A 24,710-nucleotide genomic window follows, 5' to 3' on the forward strand; every position below is an offset into this window, starting at 1 on the left:
CACTATGTATGGTGAAAAACAAATATCTTCCACACAAGCGGCTCTCTCTAATTCTTAAGTATATGAAGATAGATAACGTTTTAAATATTTTGATTAGCAGCCATTGACGAAACGTTTACAATTAATCTCGATGAAAACGATTTAGGTTCAGATTTCTAGCACCACCAGCGTGTCGCTTTATTTTAATCCCGTCGATCCTCCCACGTCAAATTTCAATTCCAATTTATCTGCCGTAAGAAATGCACACTGAAGATGACCGAAGAAGAAGAGGTTCATGGTCCTCCCGAGCCGTAGCTCAGCCCACCACCGCCTCCGGCCACACGGACGACCGCAGCGAGAGGCTCGGCTCGGCCCAGCCTCGGCGTCCTTCCGCGCATGCGCGGGGCTCCCCCTGCGCTGACGTCACTCGGCTTCTGGCTCCAGAAGTTTCCAAATTGGCGGCGGCAGCGCAATGGCGGATGAGCGGTGAGTGCCTTCATTTGGCCCTCAGACGTAGCGGCGTGTAGCGCGGACCTAGTAACATTAACGTGAAATGCTCTACCTTTTGTTGGTCTTCTTGTTTTGACAGAGTTTTCACAGATGAATTCATAGCAGAGTGTCCGGAGAAAGCTTTGGAGGTGAGGAGCCACCGTCTTGCGTGTTCCCGTGAGGGCCTCCAAATTCCAGTGCGGTGTATTTGTTGGCTGTGTTGGCAGTTGCTGACTCGCTCGACTTTCTGGGGCCCTGGGTTTGTCGAGGATAAACGGCCAGCGCAGATTCCGTGGGAGGGGTAGTCCAGTTACTGAATGCTATGCAATTGATCGAAGCAAATCGTATTGACTTTCATACACGAGGGATAATAGACCAATATTGGATCCTTGGAAGACCACCCCCTTTCTTTCGATTCGTTCTTACAGTTTAGTATTTGTTGTTAAGGACCAGCATGTATGCAGTGGGGGCTGTGATGAACTCAATTGGCAGTTATAGGATTTGGACTTGGTAATGACATTTTATTCCTGTCAAGGTTGAGTAGGGTTTGCTAGAAAATCATACAGGTAACATATGCTTGCTTTTGGAGTTTGCAGTTAATTGGAGAGCTGGTGAGTTCCTTCAGTACATTTTATTGATAGTGTTTAGAATGGTAGTCAAATGATCTTGTTTTGCATCTTGAGTTCTTGTGTAATGGCTTTTAAAAAATTCATTTAGTCTTTGGAGCCTGTCCTTAAACATGTTGGCAGCTGAGTTTGATCCATCGTGAAACAGTGACACACACTTCTGCAAAGAAAGGGTTTGAGGAGCGGTCAGATGGAAAATTGGAGCCTGTCTAACCAGCTATAGAAAAAAAAACTTGCAAAGGGTCTTGTGCCTCAATATTGACAGCTCCCCAATGTTGGATTTTTAGTTAATTCCAGCGTTAAATGTTATTTGTGTTTAGTTTTTGACTTGTATGTTGGAAATTACCTGGTTACCCTTTGTTCATTTCAACAGAAAAACGGCTGAACGACGGAAAAATAGTTGACGTGCATATTTTGAAAGAATATCTTTTCATTAATTTAATTAACAGCTACAGTGGATGGTTATTTTAACAGTTAAAGCATTTCAGAGGTCAGGACTTAGAATTGCATTGGAAATCCCTGGATTCTTCAGGACCTGTTGATCAGGAGTATGCTTCAGCGAGTAGGGGGAGTGGCGAATATTGGCTGTTTTTCACGTATTTTGGCAGGAAGTAAATAATCTTCCAACCGTTTTGTGTCCTTTCGGTTTAGCATTGTAATTGTATATCAGTTTTGAAGTGGCCTCTTCATATGATTAGGTGGGCTGAATGCTGAGGGAAAGAATGATTTCTGAAGGAAAAAAACTCAATCTGACAGTGAGTAGTTATTTGTAGGTTGTAGTTTGGCTCCATGGTTGGACAAGTTGATTTATAACATAGAACAGTGCATTACAGGAACTGGCCTTTGGCCCATGGTGTTGTGCTGAACGTAATAAATTAGGAATCAAATGGCCAGCTAAGCTCATCCCTTCTGCCTACACAATGTTCATATCCTTAAATTTTTTTCATTCATGTGCCTATTTGAATGGCTCTTAAAAATCCCGAATGTATCCACCTCTACCATCACCTCAGGCTGTGCATTCCAGGCATCCACCGCTGTTGTAAAAAAATTTGCCCCTGACATCTCCTTTGAAATTACCCTCTTTCTCATCTTAAATGCATGCCCTCTGGTATTATTAGACTTATAAACCCTTAGAAAAATCTCAATACTGTCCATCCATTCTATCTATACATCTCATAATCTTAAATCTCAATCAGATCTCTCATTAGCCTCTACCACTCCAGAGTTTGTTGATTAGGTAGCACATGCCCTGTAATCCAGGCACCATGCTGGTAAACCTCTTCTGCACCCTCTTCAAAGCCTCAACATCCTTCCTTTGATGGGGTGACCAGAGCTGTATGCAATATTCCATATATGGCTTAACTAGAGTTTCATAAAGCTGTAACTTCTTGACGTTTGAAATCAATGCTTTGAATCATAGAGGCAAGCGTGGCATTGGCCTTCGTAACCACCCATCGATCCATGTAGCCTCTTTCAGGGAGCTATAAACATGGACTTGAAGATCCCTCTGCTCATCAACAGTGTTGAGGATTGTCTTATTACATGTGACCTATCACGATGCAGCACTTCACATTTGGCTCGGTTAAACTCGTATGTCATTTTTCTGCCCATATATGCAACTGATCTATATCCTGCTGTATTCTTTGCCAGTCATCTACGCTTCGACGACTACCCTCTGTCTTCCATGGGCAAGCCTGTTTCTGAATCCAAAAGACCAATTCACCATTGATCCCATGCATCTTCTGGATGAGCCTCTCATGAGGGACCTTGTCAAACGCCTTACTAAAATCCATGTAGACAACATCCACAGCTCTACCTTCATCAATCATCCTCGTCAAAAAACTCAAATCAAGTTAGTAAGACTTTAGTAAGTTCTTTTTTGAAATTTGAGCAATGGATTCCATGTATAGAATCACAAGTGGTGGTATCAATCAAATTGTGACTCATTAATTAATTCTGAAAGAACAGTTGTGCAAGGGTTTACTTGCATACTAATTGGGCACTAATCTAGTTTAATGGAAACTATGGGTATTCCTTGATTTCTGAAAGTGTGTTGAGGGATAGTTTTAAGTGAAAATTTGCAAATCAGTTGAACAAGTTTAAAAATCTCAGACATGAAAATCACCGCTTGCATCTTAAAAATTGTTTTTATTGACAATTAAATACTAAATGAAGATAGATACATAGTTGGGATCCTATACTTTTTTTAAGTTGGCATAGTTTATGTGAAGGTCCACTGTTCTAAAATAAAGACACACTCATTTAAGATACTTTTTCCAATAGTTGGAACAGCTTTGGAACTTGTCTTCAAGCACAGATTTTTTTTTAAGACAAGTGAAAACTGATGAAGGTATCGGGGAAGTTGGGAGTTGATGCTGTGGTCAAATCAATCATAACCTTATTGAAGGTAAAGCAAGCTTGAGAGACTGAGTAGTCTTCTACTCCTAATTCATATGTAAATGGTTGTGGTGGTTTTGTGTATCAAAGTGAAGACACAGAATGTTATTGTACCTCAAAGTTCAAGTAAATTAATTATCAAAGTATTTATGTCACCATATGTAATCCTGAGGTTCATTTCTTGCAGGCATACTCAATCCATCGTAGAATAATAACCATAAAAGAATCAATGAAAGACTGCACCAACTGGACATTCAACAAGTATGCAAATGCAAAAAGAAATCATAGTAAATAAATTAGCAATAAGTATTGAGAACATGAGATAGAGTCCTTGAAAGTGAGTCCATAGGTTGTAGGGATATTTCAGTGATGGGGCAAATGAAGTTGAATGAATTTATTGCCTTTGGTTCAAGAGCCTGATGGTTGAGGGGTAATAAATGTTCCTGAACCTGGTGGTGAGAGTCCCAAGATTCCTGTACATTCTTCCTGATGGCAGCAGTGTCCTTGGTAGTGGAGGTCCCTGATGATGGGTACTGCTTTTTTGTGACAATGTTTTGTGTAGATGTGCTCAATGTTGGGGAAGCTTTACCCCTGACGGACTGGAACATATCCATTACTTCTTGTAGGATTTTCCGTTCAAGGACAGTGGTGTTTCCATGCCAGGGGGTGATGCAGCCAGTCAGTGTACTCTCCACCACAAATCTATATAGGTTTGTCAAGGATGTAGATGTCATACTGAATCTTCACAAACTTCTAGGGAAGCAGATACGTTGCAGTGCTTTCTTCATAATTGCACTTAACTGCTGGGCCCACAGCAGGTCCTCTGAAATGATAACACCAAGGAATTTGAAGTTTCTGAACCTCTGTGCCTCTTATCCTCTGAAGGCTGGCTCTTGGAACCCTGGTTTCCTTCTCCTGAAGTCAATAATCAGCTCCTTGGTCTTGCTGATACTGAGTATTGTTGTGGCACCATTCAGCCAGATTTTCATTCTCCCTTATAGATGCTGATTTGTCACCATCTTTGATTCGGGCTGTGACAGTGTTGTCATTAGCAAACTTCAGAATGGCATTGGATCTGAAATTAGTCACACAGTTATAAGTATAAAGCGATTAGGGCATGGGGCTAAGCACACAGCCTTGTGGTACACCTGTGCCAGTGGAGATTGTGGAGGAGATGTTGCTAATCCAAATTTACTGGGTTCTACAAGTGAGGAAATAGAGGATCCAAGCAACACATTCAAAATGCTGGAGGAACTCAGCAAGCCAGGCAGCATCTATGGAAAAGAGTATAGTCGATGTTGGAGCTGAGACCCTTCGGCAGGATCTTGGCCTGAAACGTTGGTTGTACTGTTTTCCAAAGATGCTGCCTGGCCTGATGAGTTCCTCCACCATTTTGTGTGTGTGTGTTGCTAGGATTTCCAGCATATGCAGATTTTCTCTTGTTGGAAATAGAGGATCCGGTTGCACTTGAACAGTACTTGTCAATCTGAGTTTGATAATGTTTTTGATATAGAACTAAAGGTTCTTCCTGTTATTTTTCTTGGTTGGCTGATGAAAGGGATCTCATGAGGTGTGATGGATATGTGGAGATGATTTTTTATCTTAAAAAATGCTCCTTTTAGCAAAGCATGGCATTTACATTATGCATCCACGTAGAAGTCTACACTCCATTACGATTCTGGTATTTTAAGATGGTCCTCTCTTCCTCTGAAACTCTTAAAAGGTTTGAGCTATAAGCAGCTTTAGTTGTGGTAATTGGCTGTTGCACTTAGACTGCCATTACTTAGAGCTCTTAACAAATTTTTGTTCTCTCTTTGCTATGGAATTGCAGAGGCTCTTCTGCATTATCTTGATTCATCTCATCAATTCAGTAAAATACAGTAATTGTATTTATTGGGAAAGGAGTGGTGTGAAAATGCATCCTATTTTCTCTGGCAGCATCTGCAGGTACCTTTGGTAAGGACACGGCTGTGGCATGCTGCTGCCCTCCTTATTTATAGAGAATTGACTTGCATTGGGGACCATGCATAGATTTCGCAATGAAGAGCTTTCCTTTAAAGAGAAGGCTGATGGCTGACATCAGTGAGGTCTTTGTGACTGATTAAATGAATAAAGACTGTCGTATGGTTTGCCAGAAGATCTTATAGAAAGTTCAGAAGAAACTTCCTATTTTCTATTGATTTTGAGAATGTGGCAAATGCGCATGCAGCTGATTGATCGTGCAGTGGATCGATTGGTAGTCCTATGTAGGGAAGGCCCCTCTTTTTGCGTAGGCTTTCAAGTGTGCATGTTTTTTGTCTTGGTAGGCCCGATTTGTGGCCTCCACACTATGTAGTCCAGTGTGTACCATGGCTAACAGGGCTCAGTAAAAACATTTAATCCTACTCTGGCATTCTTGCTCTGCGTATACATAGCAGAAACTACACTTTAGGTGATGGCCATTTGGAAATACAATACAGAATGCAGCAGTGGGGAACTAATAAATGTACATAAGGAGCCTAGTTCATTGTGATAAGGAATTGAGAATACAGGTTTCCCCTGCCATCCGAAGGTAGAGCGTTCCTATGAAATGGTTCGTAAGCTGAAATGTTGTAAAGCGAAGAAGCAATTACCATTTATTTGTATGGGAAAATTTTGTGAGCATTCGCAGACCCAAAAATAATCTACCAAATCTTGCCAAATAACACACAAAACCTAAAATATCAGTAACACATAGTAAAAGCAGGAATGATATGATAAATACACAGCCTATATAAAGTAGAAATACTTTTCCACAATCATTACTGAACTGTTCTCTGTAGCGAAAATCTCACGTAAGCGCCGTCAGCAGAAAATCTCACGCAAGCGCTGTTGGCAAAAACACGGTGCAAGTGCTCTCCAGTAACCTTTAAACTATGAAGCTGCCAAATCATACCAAATAACAGGTAAAAATACACAGCCTATATAAAGTAGAAATAATGTACGTACAGTGGAGTATCACTTACCAGACGGAATTGGTTCATTGCCGAGCACACTGATGATGGTGTGTTAGACTGAGTCGTCGCAGGCTGGGGTGGTGCAGTGGCCCCCACCCTCCAGGCCACCGACCGATACATTGCCGCGAAGCATGCAGGGGTGCAGCGGTAGCCGGGAGGCACACAGCACATCTTTAAGAAAAAAGCCGAAACAAACATGCTAATTAATTAGGTGCCGCCTGGCACGTAATTGTTGGCCCAGATCAGTGCCGATTTCCGATTGCGTCATCTCTGATCTGGGCCAACAATTACGTGTCGGGTGGCACCTAATTAATGAGCATGTTTATTTCAGCTTTTTTCTTAAAGATGTGCTGTGGGTCTCCCGGCTACTGCTGCATTCTCAGCGAATCGGTATCTCTCCGCGGCCTGGGTGTTGGGGTGGTGGGACACTGGCGTGTCATCTCGTCGTGTGTTTCCATTAGAGTAGGCAGCTGATCTTGACTCATCTCTCCTATGACTGCCTGCCTCGATTTCGAAGGTCGAGGTTCGTCGTCTGCTGCGGCTGATGTGGAAGGCTTGCTTGACTGCTGAGCCTCGCGCATTTTTCTATCATACAGTTCTTTGTAAGAACTCAAACCGTCTTGCAAATATCCCCCAAACCTACGTACCCTTTCAAAATTAAAGTCGTACTTTATCATTGCAGCGAAAATCTCACGCAGTTGCTTCACGTTCAGTTTGCTACTGCATTCAGTTTCAGTTGTTATCCTTTCTTCTTCCAATTGCATCAGCTCTTCATCAATCAGTTCTTGGTCTTGGGATGCCAAAACCTCTTCAACATCATCTTCGTCAGCTTCCACAAGCCAAACTCACTTTGTCCTTAATTCGTTCAGCACGATCAAAACGCTTAATTATGTCTCGTTTTATGCTAAGTGTAACACCCTTACGAGCTCTTTTAGGCTTTTCCGATACCATAGAGCTCATCTTGCAAACGACTGCTCACAGGCACGTGTTTAAGCAGTGCCGGCGAGAATGCAGTTCCGAATGTTCAGCTGCTCGGGGCGCGCACTGATATTTTATCGCGCACTGCTTTTTATTTGTAACAGTGAAAACACCTTCTGAAAGTGAAAACAGGGAACTAATGTAGGTCTTTCGTAACAGTGAGGTTTCGTAAAGCGAACATTCGAAAAGCGGGGGACACCTGTAATAATACTGATAAAGATTAAATGTGGAATGGAGTGAGGAACTGGAAGTGGAATTTCAACCTCTCCTTGAGGTGAAGTACGTAGTTGTACGAGTTGTCGTAATCTGATTATGTCGGGCCCTGGTGAAACCACATCAGAATGCAGTACATTGGTCTGATGTTCCAATTAAGGAAGAATATACTTGTTAGGAAGTTCACCAGATTGATTCTTGAGTTTGTTATGTGAGGGGCATATTTGGTCAAAATTCTAGAGTTTTGAGAAATGAAAAATTATCTCTGTTAAGTATATAGGATATGGAGATAGTAAGGACATATCCACATTCCGTTCACTCAGCACTCGTGTGCCACAGGGTTGTGTTTTCTCCCCTCTCCTATTTTCTCTCTACACCAAGAAAATAGGAGAGGGGAGAAAACACAATGTGCCTCCAATGATCCATCTGTTACACTGATAAAGTTAATGGACAACAGCACTGTTATTGGAGTGATCACCAGAGGCTACCAATCTAAATATCACCAGGAAGTAAACAAGCTAGGATCAAACAACTTGGAGGCAAATGCCCTCAAAACTGTGGAGATACATGTTGACTTCAGGAGAAAAGTCTCTTCTTCACCCACTCTCATCATGAACAACTCTACAGTTAGCACTGTTTCAATATTCAAGTTCCTGGGCAGCATTATTTTTCAGGATGTCAGGTGGGAGAACTGTATCTCCTTTATTATCTAAAAGGTTGGCAGAAGATACACTTCTTGCCGCATTTGGTAGAAATCCATCTTTACCAGAGCATGCTGGTGCAATTCTACACTGCCATCATCTAGAGCATCCTTGCATCAGCCATTACTGTCTGGTTTGGTACAGCATCCTCTCAATATATGAAAACTACAGCGAACTGTCATGTCAGCTGAAAAGAGCATTTGCTGCAGTCTATCATCACTGCAGGCCTTGTATCTGTCCAGAGCAAAGAAGCGGCAGGAAAAGTCATTGTGGGCTCTACCCACTCAACAACCTGCCTTTTCCAAACATTCCCTTCTGGAAAGTGCTATAGGACTATTAAAACAAAAACATCACACCATTTTAAAAGTTCCTTCCCCCAGGCAGTTACTCTGGTCGATCATTCTGGTTAGCCATCCCAGCCCCTCTATTGTTATCTCAGTTGCTGCACTGCATTGCATACACTTCAAACCACTTTTGAAAATGTTATTTACATTGTAAATACAGACTGGTATTTATGTAGTCGTGCACATTTTAATTTGTATCAATGCTTTGTAGCTTTGTTTTTTATATAATTCTGTGCTCTTAATTGTTGAATGTTGCTTTTTGTACAATGTAGTGCCAATACACCACAGCAAATTCCTAATAAATGTAAATGTATGTGGTGAACACATTTTGATCCTTGATCATATAAAATCTTAAAGATGTGCAGATTGTGTTTTCCCTTGTTTGGAATGCCAACATCCAAGGGAAAACCCCATCTGTGGAGTTGGGCAGAGAATGGCAGATAGAGTTTATCCAGCCAAGTGATAGGCGTTGCCCTTTGGGAGATCAAATATAAATGATAGTAGCAAGATCCTTAACAATGGTGATGCACTGAGGATTCTTGGAGTCTAAGTGCATGGCTTCATGGTTGATAGTGTGGTAAAGAAGGCATATTGCCTGCTTGCCTTTATCAGTTGGCACTGAGTTCAAGAATCAAAGTTATGCTACAGCTTTGTAAAATTCTGGTTAGGCCACATCTGGAGATTGTATTCAGTTCTATTTGCCCAATATAGAAAGGATGTGGAGGCTTTGGAGAGGATGCAGAAGACAGTTACCAGATGCTACCTGCATTAGAAGATGTGCTATAAGGAGAGGTTGGACAAACTGGTTGCTTTCTTAATGTTGGAGGCTGAGGGGAGACTTAATAGAGGTTTATAAGATTATCACGGGCATAGTTAGAGTAGATGAGCAGTATCTTTTTCCCAGGGCCAGGTCATGCATTTAAGGTGAGAGGGGCAAGTTCAATAGGTACATTAAATGTCAGAGAAATGTATACAATATACATCCTAAAATTCTTTTTCTTCGCAAACATCCATGAAAGCAGAGGAATGCCCCAAAGAATGATTGACAGTTAAATGTTAGAACCCCAAAGCCCCCCCAGCTCCCCCCTCCCATGCAGAAACAGCAGCAAGGCAATGACCTCCGTCCCCACCAGGAAAAAATCATTGCCGGTCCCCCACCAAGCACTCAAGCATGCAGCAAAGCATCAATAAAGACAGACTTACAGTACCCCAAAGCCTGCTTGTTCACTGGTTATTCGACATGCCACAGGCTCTTTCTCCCTAATAAGGGAAAAAGAGGTGTCCCCGTTTCACAGCGAGAGGGGAGACATAACAAAGCACTTGCTGATTTATGGTGTTAAAAGTCTGTTGTGTTGCTTTCTCCGAGCTCTGTGCTTCTGGGCTCACAGCCAGCAGCAAGCCTACTGCTTCCAATCTTCCTTGTTCTCCCACGACGCATCAGTTGTCAGCACCAGCCTTGAAGCAGCCCGCCTCCAGAGCCATGAAAATCTGGCACCCTAGTCTTCTAGGCCGAGTCATTGGGATATCAAAAAGCAGCTGGTCACGAGACCCTGAGAGTGGGTCCCATCAGTCGGGGTGTAACTCCAGGTCAGAGTCTTCAAAGGAACCTTGAAAGGGAAAAAAAAGATAGAAATAAAGCTGTTTCTGAAGATGCAAGTAAAGGAGTCGCTGTTTAGTGCCATAATCACTAGGCTCAGCCCTCTTCAGGGTAAGTTCTTTTTAAACAATGCCGGGTGTCCAGAATGATCTGCCAGTAGTGGTGGTGGAGGTAAATATGATAGAGAGCTTTAAGAGGCTCTTAGACACACGAATGTCCAGAGAACGTAGTAACATGGGCGGCATGGTGTCATAGTGGCTAGCACAATGCTTTATAGTACAGATGACCTTGCGGGTTTCCTCCAGGTGCCCTGATTTTCTCCCAGTCCAAAGATATACTGTTTAGTAGTTTAATTAGTAAATTGTCCTGTGATTAGATTAGGGTTAAATTGATGGGTTGCTGGTGGCACGGCTTGAAGGGCAGGAAGGGCCTATTCTATATTATTTCTCTAATAATTTTTAAAAAATTGTAGGCAAGAGGGATTGGTTTAGTTAAACATTTAATTACTAGTTTAATTGGTTTGGCACAACATCTTGAGCCAAAGGTCCTGTTCCTGTGCTATACTGTTCTGTGTTCAAAATAATAAACTGGCATTCAAAGCAAAAGTTGTAAAGCATTTCTTTGCTCAGAGAGAAATGAATCCTTGCAATTCTGCACCCAAAAGAGGGTTGTCGTGTCACATTTGCTGAATTCATTCAAGACAGAGATTGACATGAGTAATTTGAGGCACTGAGTGAGTCCTCGTAACATATCTCCCTATCCTTGTGTGGTATGCTCTGGGTCAGGTGCTGCTGTTTTGATGATTCCCCATCCTGCACCACCACATTACAGCCATTTGGGAATGAAAATTGCCCTTAGAAAGTTCGCAATATATGATTCAAAAATTTGATATGCTGAATAGAACTTTTGTGCATGGCTTATTTCTTTGAAACCTGGATGCATTTAATGCAACACACATCAAAGTTGCTGGTGAACGCAGCAGGCCAAGCAGCATCTATAGGAAGATGCATTTAATGCAGTTCTTTCTGGTTTGCTATCTCTTCAACTATTGTTGCTACTCTGATGGAACTGTATAGTTTAGGGTTTCTTAGTAAAAAGGAAGAGAAAAGTCTGTCAGAAAAATATGACTAGTTATGTTATCTGAAATTTAGTTTTGTGTTCGATTTATTGAATTGATTTATTTTCAAATCGGTCTATGGGATTTTGTTAACAGTGGAGTGGCAAAGTTGTGCTGTTTATTGATAGGATGGCATGGTAGTGCAGTGGTTAGCGGAAAACTTTACAGTGCCAACTGTACAAGATCGGAGTTTGATTCATGCCTCTGCCCATAGGGAGTTTGTATGTTCTCTCTTTGACCATGTGGGTTTCCTATAGGAGTTCCGGTTTCCTCCCATATTAGGGTTAATTGTGGGCATGCTACATTGGCGCCGGAAGTGTGGTGACACCTCTGGGCTGCTCAGCTCAATCCTTGCTGATTCAATTTGATGCACAATGACACATTTTGATGTATGTGTGATTTAAAAAAAAGTTCCATAACATGATGACAATTTGTTTTCTTCCAGGAGTTGAATGCAGCAGTGGAACAGGATTTGGATGTTGCAGAGTATTATTGCCAAAGAGCTTATGCAAATATATTGCTTCAGAGTTACAAAGGTACATTTAATTATGATGAAGATTATATCCTCCCTCTGATTTCTTTACCAGTATGGTCTTTTGAGTCTGGGGAGAGATAAATTGCTTCTAGGCTGTCAGTAACAGACTGGTCCCTTTGAATTCTATTGTTATGTAATGAATGTGATCTTTAATTAGCTTGTGATCAAATTAAATTGTATCTTCAGGAATTTCACTTCATTAATATGCCCTTACAAGAATAGGCATTCCGTCATTTTACCAGTTGAGGTTTGGAAATCCAGAGTTTGTACAAGCTTGACTAATTCTACTTGTATTTTGCGTTCCTTTTAATGCAGATAGAAAGGGTGGTATGGTAATGTAATGATTAGCACATGATTTACTCTAGCAGTGACCTGGGTCCAATTCTTACTGCTGTCTGTAAAGAGTTTGTATGTTCTCCCCATGACCCCATCAGTTTCCTTCAGGTGCTCCAGGTTCCTCTTGTAGTCCAAAATAGTAGCAGCTGGTAGGTTAATTAGTCATTATAAATTGTCCCATGATCACATTAAGGTTAAATCGGGGGTCTCTGGGTGGCATGGCTGGAAGGGCTTGTTCTGTACTGTATCTCAATAAATAAAATAAATGGCCCCTTTAGTTCTCTGTGAATGCATAAATGTCATTTGTGGGAAAACCTCTGACAATCATGATTTTAGAGAATATTATTTTAACAAATGACAGCATCTGTTTGGGGAAAATGTAACTTGTTAAGGTGTTAAAGCAGGTAATCTTGGAAAAAAAAAAGTCCTGAAGTACAGGTCCTCCCCACTTTATGGCACGGTTCAGTCCTGTGCGTTGTTTGTAACTTGAACAGTTCACAAGTCAGGAATACAACCATGAACTGAATTCCCAGGCAGCAGGAAATGCTAACAGCCTTGCAGTAGCCAGTAAATATATCCTGTTAGCTTCCCTAATGTTCATTTCTATATGCAGGCAGTGTGTAATTTGGGCGTTTGTAACCTGGGGTGGAACTGTAATTGGGGCAATGTTTTTAAGACAACAAGTCATGCAGAACTAGGTGATTTGGCTCATTGAGTTTTTTTCTGTCATTTGATCATGGCTTATTCCCTCTCAATCACATTCGCCTGCCTTTTCCCTGTAACTTTTATTACCCTGATCAATTAAGTACCTACCAGCACTAGCTTTTAAGTATAGCCAATTACTTGGCCTCCACAGCCATCTGTAACAGTGAATTCTAGAGTTACCACCCTCTAGCTGAAGAAATTCCTCCTCATCTCTGTTGTAAGGAGATGTTCTTTTATTCTGAATTTGTGCCCTCTGGCCTTAGACTCTACTGGAAACATCCTCTCTGCACACATTCCATATCCAAGCCTTTGAATATTGGATACACTTGAATGACATTCTCTTCCTCCCCCCCCCCACCCCCCACAAACCCGCTGATTCGTCTATCTAAGCTCCAGTAAGTACAGTCCTGGAGCTTTCAAATGCTTCTCATATAACCCTTTCGTACTTGGGATCATGCTTATAAACCTCCCCTGGAACCTCTCCAACCCAGTACATCCTAGGATATGGGCCAGAAAACTGCCCACGATACTCTAAATGTGATGTGAGTGATTGATGCCTTACAAAACTTCAGTATTAGTCATAGTCATAGTTATACTTTATTGATCCCAGGGGAAATTGGTTTTCGTTACAGTTGCACCATAGATAATTAAATAGTAATAAATCATAAATAATTAAATAGTAATATGTAAATACCAGGAAATAAGTCCAGGACCAGCCTATTGGCTCAGGGTGTCCGACCCTCCAAGGGAGGAGTTGTAAAGTTCGATGGCCACAGGCAGGAATGACTTCCTATGACGCTCAGTGTTGCATCTCGGTGGAATGAGTCTCTGGCTGAATGTACTCCTGTGCCCAACCAGTACATTATGTAGTAGATGGGAGACATTGTCCAAGATGGCATGCAAGTTGGACAGCATCCCCTTTTCAGACACCACCGTCAGAGAGTCCAGTTCCATCCCCACAATATCACTGGCCTTACGAATGAGTTTGTTGATTCTGTTGGTGTCTGCTACTCTCAGCCTGCTGCCCCAGCACACAACAGCAAACATGATAGCACTGGCCACCACAGACTCACTGCTTTTATATCCTCGTCCTCTCAAAAATGATTGCTAACATTGCATATGCCTTTCGTACTACCAACTCATTTTGCAAGTTAACTTTTTAGGGAATTCTGCATGAGGGACTCACAAGCCTGAACCTCTGATTTCTGAATTCTCTGCTTACTTAGCAAGTAATTTTTGCTTTTATTCCTTCTGCCAAAGTACACTTTCCTACACTATTTGATCTGCTGATTCTTTGCCTATTCTCCAAACCTACCCAAGTCCTGCTTCATGCTAGGTCTTTCCGACTGGCCCCTTCAGCTGTCTTTCTGTCATCTACAAAACCATCAATTTTGTCATCCAGATCATTAATATTTAACCTAAAAAGTAGTGGACTCAACACTGACTGCTGGGGAGCACCACTAGTCTCTGGCAGCCAACTAGAAAAGGTTCCCTTTATTCCAAGTCTTTGCTTTCTACTTTGTCTACTCCTGCCTTTCTTTTACGCTTTATACTATATATCTAAAAACAAAATTGGTATTCTTTTATGTTATTGGTTAGCTTAACTTCATATTTCGTCCATGCTCCCGTTTGCTATTTTAGTTGCCCTTTGGTTTTTGAGTATTCTTAGTCCTGTAGCTTCTCACTAATTTTTGCAATATTGTATGCCTTTTCTTCTGCTTTTTTGCTGTCTTTGACTTCCTTTGTTGGTCATGATTATGTCGTCTTCCCTTGAGAATGCTGCTGTGCTGCTTTAAGGTGAAATGGTCCCGCATCTTCCAAATTACTTCCAGAAACTCTTGCCATTGCTGCTGTACCATCATCTTTCCTGCGGTCCCTTTCCAATCAACTTTGCCCAGCTCCTCTCGTGCCTCTGTTACTTTTACACAGCAGCAATACTGATACATGTAATGTTAGAATCTCTCTCTCTCTCAAATTGCAGGGTGAATTCTATCATATGATAACTGCATCCCAAGCAAATCTGGTTCATTGCACTCCAAATCCAGAATTGTCTTTTCCCCAGTAACCTCAACCGCAGGCTGTTCTAAAAGCCATCTTTTATGCATTCTACAAATTCATTCTCTTGGGATAATGTCAACTTGTTTTTCCCAGTCTGCACACATATTGAAGACCCCAGGACCATTGGAATATCGACATTCTTGCATGCCTTTTCAATCTCCTGTTGCAGTTTGTACCCTACATCCTGGCTACTATTTGGAGGCCTGTACTGTATATGACTTTTCCTTTTTACCAATGGCAGTTCCTTAACTCTACCCACAAGAATTCTGCATCATCTGATTCTAAGTCATTTCTTGCAAAAGGTTTGATGTCACATGATAGGGAAATCATGTTTGATTAATTTATTGGATTACTTTGAAGTAACCTGTGTCACAGATGAAGAGGACCAGTTGAAATTGTAGATTGAACAACCTAAGCTTGGGTTGTTTTCCTGAAAGTTGAGGGAGACCCGATAGAAGTTTAAGGTAATGAGAGGGATGTAGACAGCATCCAGTCTAACTTTCTTCCCCAGGGTCAAAATATCAAATATCAGAGGGTATGAATTTAAGGTGAAGGGGAGGTGGTACTGTTGATCCTTACCTCCCCCTACCTTTTAATTTTGGCTTCTGCCCTTTTCCTTTCCAGTGCTGATGAAAGATCTTGGCCAAAAATGTTGATTGTTCATTTCTCTCCACAGAAGCTTCCTGACCTACTGAATTTCAGCATTTTGTGTGTTGCTCATACAATTTCTGTTATATGGTTGGGAAATGGAATCCATTCTAGAGTCATGGAATTGTACTGCACAGGGGTTCTGCAGTCTGTCATGTCTCTGTACCTGTCTATACTGATTATATTTAACTGCATTTCTTTTGTCTGCTGTATATTTAGCCTGAGCAGTTCATGAGCTCATCCAGATACTTAAATGCTGTGAGAATACCTGTCTCTACCACTTTCTCAGGCAGTGCTTTAAAGACTGCTGGATCTACTGCCTTCCACAATAACAAATGCTGGTCCTACTCACCCTAGCTTGTTCCAGACTTGCCTCAGAATTTGCATGGCATCTTCATTGCTGATGTTTCTGATTTTTTTTTCACCTGTAATAGCTGATCTGTCTTGACAGCTCTTTCTGAAGAAATAATATAAATGACTTATGAATTCTATCCAGTAAAATTTGATTAAAGCTAGGAAATATAGCCTTGATATTATATCAAGGTGATGGTGACATCAGTACTTCATTTTTCAAGAGGAGGTGTATTCTTTATTTGGTCTCAGTATGTTAGCAAGAATGTAATTTTAATCTGATACTAAACACTAGTTGATTATGCTAAGGATTATTGTGATAAATTTTTGAAATTGGACATGTTAAAAGGCTGTTACAAAAACAAAACATGTCACATGAGACTGCAGATGCTGGAAGCAGGAGCAACGAAAAATCTACTGAAAAAACTTAAAGGTCAAGCAGTATCTTTGATTGGGGGGGACGAGAATTGTCAATATTTCAGGTCAAAATCCTGCATCAGAACTGCGAGTGGAAGAACAAGGTTGTTTGTATAAAGAGGGGAATGGGGAGTGGTGAGAATAGAGGTCAAGGTGATTGGACTGAGGAGTGGTGTAACAATATTACCCTGAACAACTTTTGACTCTTCTCTCTATCCTGACAAATCAAAAATGTAGCCATGGGCACCTGTATGGGCTTCATCTATACCTTCTTGTTGGCTCTGTGGAACAGTCCCTGTTTCAAATCTTCTCAGGTACTATTCCCCATTACATTGATCATTGCATTAATGCTATTTCCTGCACCTGTGCAGAACTCACTAATTTTAGTGGTAACTTTTAATGCCACTAACTTTGATTCTGCTTTCAAATTCCTGTGGACCATTTCTGACATTCTTCTGTTTTCTATATTATGCTGTCTCCATCACAGGATGGACTGTCCACCGACTCCCACAGCTCCTAAGATTATACCTCTTCCTACCTTGTCCCTTGTTTCTTCCAGTTTGTCCACACTGCATCTTCTCTAATGGTGTGACTTTCTTGTCCAGAAGATCTGAAATGTCCTTTTTTTTTCAGGAAGCATGGCATCCCTTCTATGGTTGATGGGAGTCCGTTACCTGAGTCCCCATCGTACACCCTCTGAGCCTCTGCATCCGGTATATCACCCTTTCTCATTTTGGTAGTTGCAATGTAATCTCATAAGCAACCACATTTTCTTCTTACCCCTTTTTGCCGTCCTCACGAACAGCTCTCTCCATTGTTCCCTGGTCTGCTTATCCCTCCCTGACCTCTGGTACTTTCCCCTGCAGTCACAAGAGGTGTAATGCATGAGATTGCATCACTTTCCTCACTACCATCTGGTGACCTAATAAGTCCTTTGAGGTGAAGCAAAGGATCACATGCACCACCTCCAAACTTATTAACTCAATTTGCTGCTCCTGGTGTGTTTTCCTCTATATCAGTGAGACATTTCGGGTGTCACTGCAGTGCAGTGGTTAGAGTAATACTATTACTGTGCCAGCAACCTGACTTAATTTCGGCTGCTCTCTGTAATGAGTTTGTACATTCTCTCCGAAACCACGTGGATTTCCTTCTACATTCCAAAGATGTACTGGTTAATTGGTCACATAGGTGTAATTGGGTGGCATGGGCTCATTGGGCTGAAATCTATGCTGTATCTCTAAATAAAAAATAAAATTTCACAGCTTGTATGCTTGGTCTGCAGTGGCCATCCGGTTGCATGTCATTTCAATTCCCTTTCCCAATCCCACAATGGCATGTCCATCCTTGGCCTTCTCTACAGCAAGGGTGGGCCCAACTCAAAATTGAGGAACAACAACTCATTTTGTGAGAGAGGTGGTCTGCAACTCTCTGGCATGAATATTTAGTTTTCCAATTTTAGGTAACGTTCTGCCTTTCCGACCCACCTCTGGTGCTCTAATTTTTTTGGACCCCTTTTCCTCAACGCTCCCCTCCCCCTCTCCCATCTGGCTCTGCTTCCATCTTGCCATTCACTTGCATTTCCTGTATTCCCAGTCTCACCCCTTCACTCAACACGCAGAGTTTTGACACAAAACATCGAAAATTGTTTTTCTTCCACAGATGCTACTCGAACCACAGAGTTCTTCAGATTGTTTGCTGTTTTGGATGATCTTAGGTTTTCTTTTAATGAGCAATGAAATGCCGCACCTTTTCCCTGTGTCTAAATTAAATGTGCCTCAGAACCGTTTTCAAGAGCATGAAAATAGAAATTAACTTGCTGTCAAATTGGCTTTTTTGTTTTGTAGAGGTTTTAAAAGATGCCAGCAAAGCCCTCGAGCTGAAACCAAACTATGCTTTAGCATATCTTAGAAAAGGGTGAGTATGTTTTATTTTGTATGCTGTCTTAACTAATTACTCTTGCTTTACAATTACATAATGTTCGGATGAAATAATTCATTTACATGACTTGTAGTAATTTAAAATACAAACACAAGAAATTCTGCAGATGCTAGAAATCCAAAGCAAACCACACAAAATGCTGGAGGAACTCAGCAGGTCAGGTAATATCAATGGAGATGAATGAACAGTCGACGTTGTAGACTGAGATCCTTCATCAGGACTGGACTGTTTATTCATTTCCATAGATGCTGCCTGATCTGCTGAGTTCCTCCAGCATTTTGTGTGTTAATTTAAAATATAATGCCTTTTAATGGTGGATCCTTCCATACAATAATCCTCTCTTTCCAAGTGGTAATTTATAAATTATTGTTATAATGCAATCTTTTGAAGTACATTTTTTCAATTTACAAATGACGACTGCTCTCAATATGCAGGAGTACACTGTACTGAAGTGTCATCAATGCATTTCAATCATAACCAAATGTTCTTTTAAGATCATATCCTTTTTGTGAACACAGGCATCACCGTACTGGCAGTCAATTTAATGAGTGCATGATAGGTGAATATAAGCAATTTTTTTTTTATCAAAGATTGATTGTAAGTGATTAAGATTTGCTTGAGAGAGGAATTGCTTTCAGAATCATGTCAGTATAAATTGAAAGGAAGAGTCTAGGAACTGATGCAAAAGAATGAGCTAACAAGTTATTGCAATGTTTGCTGCAGTGACAAGACTATTATGTGTTGTGTAACGCTTAAAAAAAATTGCCTGTATTTGTTATTTCAATTCATAATTCAAGTCTGAATAACTGATGCCCAGTTTAAGGATGGCATTTTTGTTGTTCCGCAAATCAAACATGTCATCAATAACAGCCAATTTGAAGAAATTCTAATGGAACTGGAGAAAATCGCATGAAAGGCATTCCAGGATGTCATTGAAGAATTTCTTGGCAACTGCAGAGCATTAAATTAGGTGCAGCTGTTTGGTAACATGCTTCAAGCATACAAAGACATGTCAGTAAAGATCCACTTTCTGCATTTCCATTTAGACTTTTTCCTTGCAAATGTTGGTGTTGTCAGTGACGAGCATGATGAAGGGTTTCACCAGGGCATTGCATTAATGGAGAAATGATATCAGGGCAACTGGAATCCATCAGTGCTGGCTGATTATTGTTGGACACTTAAGCAAGAAGCCTCAGACTTGAGTACAAACAAAAATCATCAACAAAACAATTTAGCTTACTTGATCTATTGTAAAGTGTCAGCACCATTATGCAATTGAACGCATTATATTCAATAAAAATTAATTTCTTGTTTCTTCAAATTCCTACATTGTACAAGTAGTCTGAAATTATATTAGTGTTCAGCCTCAAATGGTCTATCTTAAACAACAACAAAAAAATTCTGGGGAAGCAACACTTTCAGAAAAAATTTGTTGTCCAGGGTATGTATCAGAATGTCATACCTCAAACAATAAAAGAAGGTACTATAATTAGGACATAGCTGTCTTGTCATGCTTTTCACAGATATCCAACAAAGCAGAAGAGGTGACAATATCTGAAGGGCCATGATATTGTCCTGCTAGCACACCACACTGCTCTGCTGGCTACCTCTTGATTTCACTGTGGCATACAATAGCTGAACTGTTTTTCTCATAATAACTTTGATGGTAATGTGACCATATACACCTAATAAGCTTTTTGGTTGCTATCAGGAAATCCTGCTCATGCACTCTCAGCCTATTGGGGGAGGGAAAATAGGGCTCCCATGTCAGATTGTTAGCCAAATTTCATTCAGAGTCAGAAATTCTTTTGTCACATGGATCTTTGGAAGCTGGCAGGATGGAAAGTAAGCCAGAGTCAGGGCTTGAATTGAGAGGACGACAGGCAGAAGCTTGAAGTTCCTTGTTCAATAGTTGAAGTGATGTAATATTTAAGCAATAATATTCCAAGCAAAAAGAAAACTCATTACCAGCTCTATGGGACCAGTATCTGGGTTAAATTTTCCATTAATGAACTAAACAAGAATAATGTGACTAGGAAACAAATAAGCAATAATAATCCAAATACAACTGTATTATCTGGACTAGCATCGTAATATGAATATTCCTTGAAAGTCTGTACTTGTTATCTGAGGGAAGCCATCCAAGCTTGCTGCTAGTTGAAGTGTTAAGTGTGGTCTTGACTCCTGTTGTGACTTCTATCTGAATCTGTCCTGATCACACAAGGCCTTGTGTGGCATAAAATTCTGGAATGGTATTTCCCCATGGTAGTCCCAGTAACCACTGCTGGTAACAACAAAAGCCATTGTTGAAGGTCTAAGTGACTAGCTGCTAAGAGATAATATCAATGGATGACTTATGGACTCCTGCAAGACAAGGCAAACTTCATCAGGCTTCCAGCTCAGGCTAGAAAATCTGCCTGCTGCACCTATCTCACTTTAAGCCTGGAGCAAGTACAATGATTCTATTCAAATATATAGAAATTAACTGAAGAAGGAGGTCAGTGGAACTTTTTAATTAGTTTAAATGATTCACTGTTCTCTGTAATTAAGGTTTAATTACAAAACTACTTTAATACTTTAGCAATTTCTGAGTGTTTTTGGAGGATTGAATGTTATGATAATCTTCATCATGAACAACCTTGACACCCGCCAAGAAAGATGACAGTCTGCACTGGCACTGTCTGCCAAGTACATTGAGAGGTGCAAGTGGCTGTTTGTGCTGCAACATTCTGTGCTGCACTCTGAGAAAAGTAGCGTGGGCTAGGTATAGCTAGCTACCAATCTCAGAACATAGAAAATCTGTTCTTTCTTTTGAAGGGTTGAAGTCTACCTTGTAAAGGGGTCCATGTTAATAAAAATTTATAGAATTGTTTGATGACTGATTATGCAGTTTCTTAAGTATTAGCAGAATACTAAAGGGATAATCAAGTCCAACTGTAATCAGAGATTCCATTTATAAAAGCTTTGGAAAGTTCTAACCAGGCAGTGTTTCTTCTGTGGTATAATACAAGAGTTTTTTGATAATTGACAGTCTAAACAAGTATCAAAAGATGTTTGGTTGATAAATAAGTTTTTCTTTAAGGTGCCTTTTTAATATATTTATCTTTATTTAGAATTGCAGAGTATCACCTAAAGATGTATCACTTGTCAATGGAATCTTTTACAAGAGGACAAAAACTAGATGGTAGGTATTTGAATGCTAAAGACGCAGCTGAAGAAGTGAACAATTTTTAAATTGGCGCCATTAGTAATAAGAAATTGGAAGAGCCAAGTTCTTGAAGGGTTGTAGGTCAGGTTGAAGTTAAGGCCAGGAAGAGGCAGGTTGCGGAGAGAGAGGAAAAGGATGGGAAATTTTAAGCATAGTCACTTTCTTGACAGGTAGTATAGGCCATCTGTTGAGGTGCTGGTTTGATAAGAGTTAATGAAGACTGTGCAGTTTGTGGCTAGGGCATGTTTGTGAGAGATGCAAGTTGCTGGGAAACATAATGGTAGACAGGCAGCAAAACCCTGGGCTTCTTAATCTTGAATCTTTTCATATCCAGTCCTGCTGTCAAATAAGCAGTGTATCAAATGAAAGGCTTTGGAGAGGTTAGAGCCTTTGACAGTTGCAAGTACTATTGAAGAACTTACTGTGATTTTTATTATCTGCAATAATCTCAATTTATTTGAATGACTTCACCCAGTACCTAGTGAATTTCTACATAATTGCAATATGCTTACTATAGCTTTATTTGTATGACCAGATATTTTTCTTCATGTGCTGACAGCTTTAAAGCTTTATTTTTCTGTACAATTGTTGCATTTATTTAATGTTTAGCAGGAATGAATGTAACCTACCCAATGTGTTGAAATACAAAATAAGGCATTGTGAATCAATGCATGGACAGTTTTGAATGATTACAGTATTACTTGGTGTTGGAAATGGGAGGCTGATGGGGAAAGTATAGGTATAGTTAAGCCGGGAAATAACATTGAGCAGAGAGCAGTTTCAGTAGGCAGGAAGAGTGTTGGCAAATACCAGTAAAACATAATTTGGCATGCTCAGGACCTGGGTGTCAGATTAGCAGAATTTCTGGACAAGTGTACAGTGGCATGCAAAAGTTTGGGTGCCCTGGTCAAAATTTCTGTTACTGTGAATAGCTAAGCAAGTAAAAGATGACCCGATTTCCAAAAGGCATACAGTTAAAGATGACACATTCCTTTAATATTTTAAGCAAGATTACTTTTTTATTTCTATCTTTTATAGTTTCAAAATAACAAAAGAAAAGGCCTGAAGCAAAAGTTTGGGCACCCTGCATGGTCAGTACTTAGTAACATCCCCTTTGGCAAGTACCACAGCTTGTAAACGCTTTCTGTAGCCAGCTAAAAGTCTTTCAATTCTTGTTAGAGGGATTTTCGCCCATTCTTCCTTGCAAAAGGCTTCTAGTTCTGTGAGATTCTTGGGCCGTCTTGCATGCACTGCTCTTTTGAGGTCTATCCACAGATTTTCAGTGATGTTTAGATCAGGGGACTGTGAGGGCCATGGCAAAACCTTCAGCTTGCGCCTCTTGAGGTAGTCCATTGTGGATTTTAAGTTGTGTTTAGGATCATTATCCTGTTGTAGAAGCCATCCTGTTTTCATCTTCATCTTTTTTACAGACTGTGTGATGTTTGCTTCCAGAATTTGCTGGTATTTATTTGAATTCATTCTTCCCTCTACCAGTGAAATGTTCCCCGTGCCACTGGCCGCAGCACAAGCCCAAAGCATGATCGATCGACTCCCGTGCTTAACAGTTGGAGAGGTGTTCTTTTCATGAAATTCTGCACCCTTTTTTCTCCAAACATACCTTTGCTCATTGCGACCAAAAACTTCTATTTTAACTTCATCAGTCCACAGGACTTGTTTCCAAAATGCATCAGGCTTGTTTAGATGTTCCTTTGCAAACTTCTGATGCTGAATTTTGTGGTGAGGACGCAGGGAAGGTTTTATTCTGATGACTCTTCCATGCAGGTCATATTTGTGCAGGTGTCGCTGCACAGTAGAACAGTGCACCAGCACTCCAGAGTCTGCTAAATCTTCCTGAAGGTCTTTTGCAGTAAAACGGGAGGGGGTTGTTGGTTTGCCTTTTTAGCAATCCCACGTGCAGTTCTCTTGGAAAGTTTTCTTGGTCTTCTAGACCTCAGCTTGACCTCCACTGTTCCTGTTAACTGCCATTTCTTAATTACATTACGAACTGAGGAAACAGCTATCTGAAAACGCTTTGCTATCTTCTTATAGCCTTCTCCTGCTTTGTGGGCATCATTTATTTTAATTTTCAGTGCTGGGCAGCTGCTTAGAGGAGCCCATGGCTACTGATTGTTGGGAACAACAGGAATTCTGCAGATGCTGGAAATTCAAGCAACACACATAAAAGTTGCTGGTGCCAGGCAGCATCTCTAGGAAGAGGTGCAGTCGACGTTTCAGGCCGAGACCCTTCGTCAGGACTAACTGAAGGAAGAGTGAGTAAGGGATTTGAAAGTTGGAGGGTGGGGGGAGATCCAAAATGATAGGAGAAGACAGGAGGGGGAGGGATGGAGCCAAGAGCTGGACAGGTGATAGGCAAAAGGGATACGAGAGGATCATGGGACAGGAGGTCCAGGAAGAAAGATTGGGGGGGGGGACCCAGAGGATGGGCAAGGGGTATAGTCAGATGGACAGAGGGAGAAAAAGGAGAGTGAGAGAAAGAATGTGTGTATAAAAATAAGTAACAGATGGGGTATGAGGGGGAGGTGGGGCATTAGCGGAAGTTAGAGAAGTCGATGTTCATGCCATCTCTCATCCCTTTTGCCTCTCACCTGTCCAGCTCTTGGCTCCATCCCTCCCCCTCCTGTCTTCTCCTATCATTTTGGATCTCCCCCTCCCCCTCCAACTTTCAATCCCTTACTCACTCTTCCTTCAGTTAGTCCTGACGAAGGGTCTCGGCCTGAAACGTCGACTGCACCTCTTCCTAGAGATGCTGCCTGGCCTGCTGCGTTCACCAGCAACTTTTATGTGTGTTGACTGATTGTTGGGACAAGGTTTGAGGAGTCGGTATTTATAAAGCTTTGAAATTTGCATCACCTGGCCTTTCCTAACGATGGCTGTAAAATAATTATGGTCTGAGACCTTGGTAAAAGTTATGAAAACTCAAATCTCTTGGGGTGCCCAAACTTTTGCATGGTGCTCCTTTCCTTTTTTCCACTCTAAAATCGTACAAAACAAAAATAATACAGTAATCTTGCTTAAAATGTTGAAAAGAATGTTTTATCTTTAACTTTATGACTTATGGAGATCAGTTCATCTTCTAC

The 24,710-nt window shown here is 41.0% G+C and overlaps 1 protein-coding gene across 3 annotated transcripts in view; it reads left to right on the forward strand.

Moving 5' to 3' along the window:
• The first annotated feature begins 376 nt into the window (after positions 1 to 376).
• The window catches only part of sugt1 (SGT1 homolog, MIS12 kinetochore complex assembly cochaperone), a 190,013-nt gene continuing 165,679 nt past the window's right edge, over positions 377 to 24,710 (forward strand). Inside the window, exons 1-5 of one of the 3 annotated variants that reach the window (XM_063053753.1) lie at positions 377 to 465; positions 569 to 617; positions 11,862 to 11,952; positions 18,311 to 18,380; positions 21,518 to 21,588. In XM_063053753.1, the coding sequence (XP_062909823.1) occupies positions 452 to 465; positions 569 to 617; positions 11,862 to 11,952; positions 18,311 to 18,380; positions 21,518 to 21,588 (295 nt within the window). In that variant the 5' untranslated portion in view covers positions 377 to 451. Of the gene's footprint in view, positions 466 to 568; positions 618 to 3,423; positions 3,502 to 11,861; positions 11,953 to 18,310; positions 18,381 to 21,517; positions 21,589 to 24,710 lie in introns of those variants that run through there. The other 2 variants (XM_063053750.1, XM_063053752.1) reach the window with 2 other exon arrangements.

The sequence above is a fragment of the Mobula hypostoma genome, chromosome 7 (genome assembly GCF_963921235.1).
Source record: "Mobula hypostoma chromosome 7, sMobHyp1.1, whole genome shotgun sequence".
Classification (NCBI taxonomy): Eukaryota; Metazoa; Chordata; class Chondrichthyes; order Myliobatiformes; family Myliobatidae; genus Mobula; species Mobula hypostoma.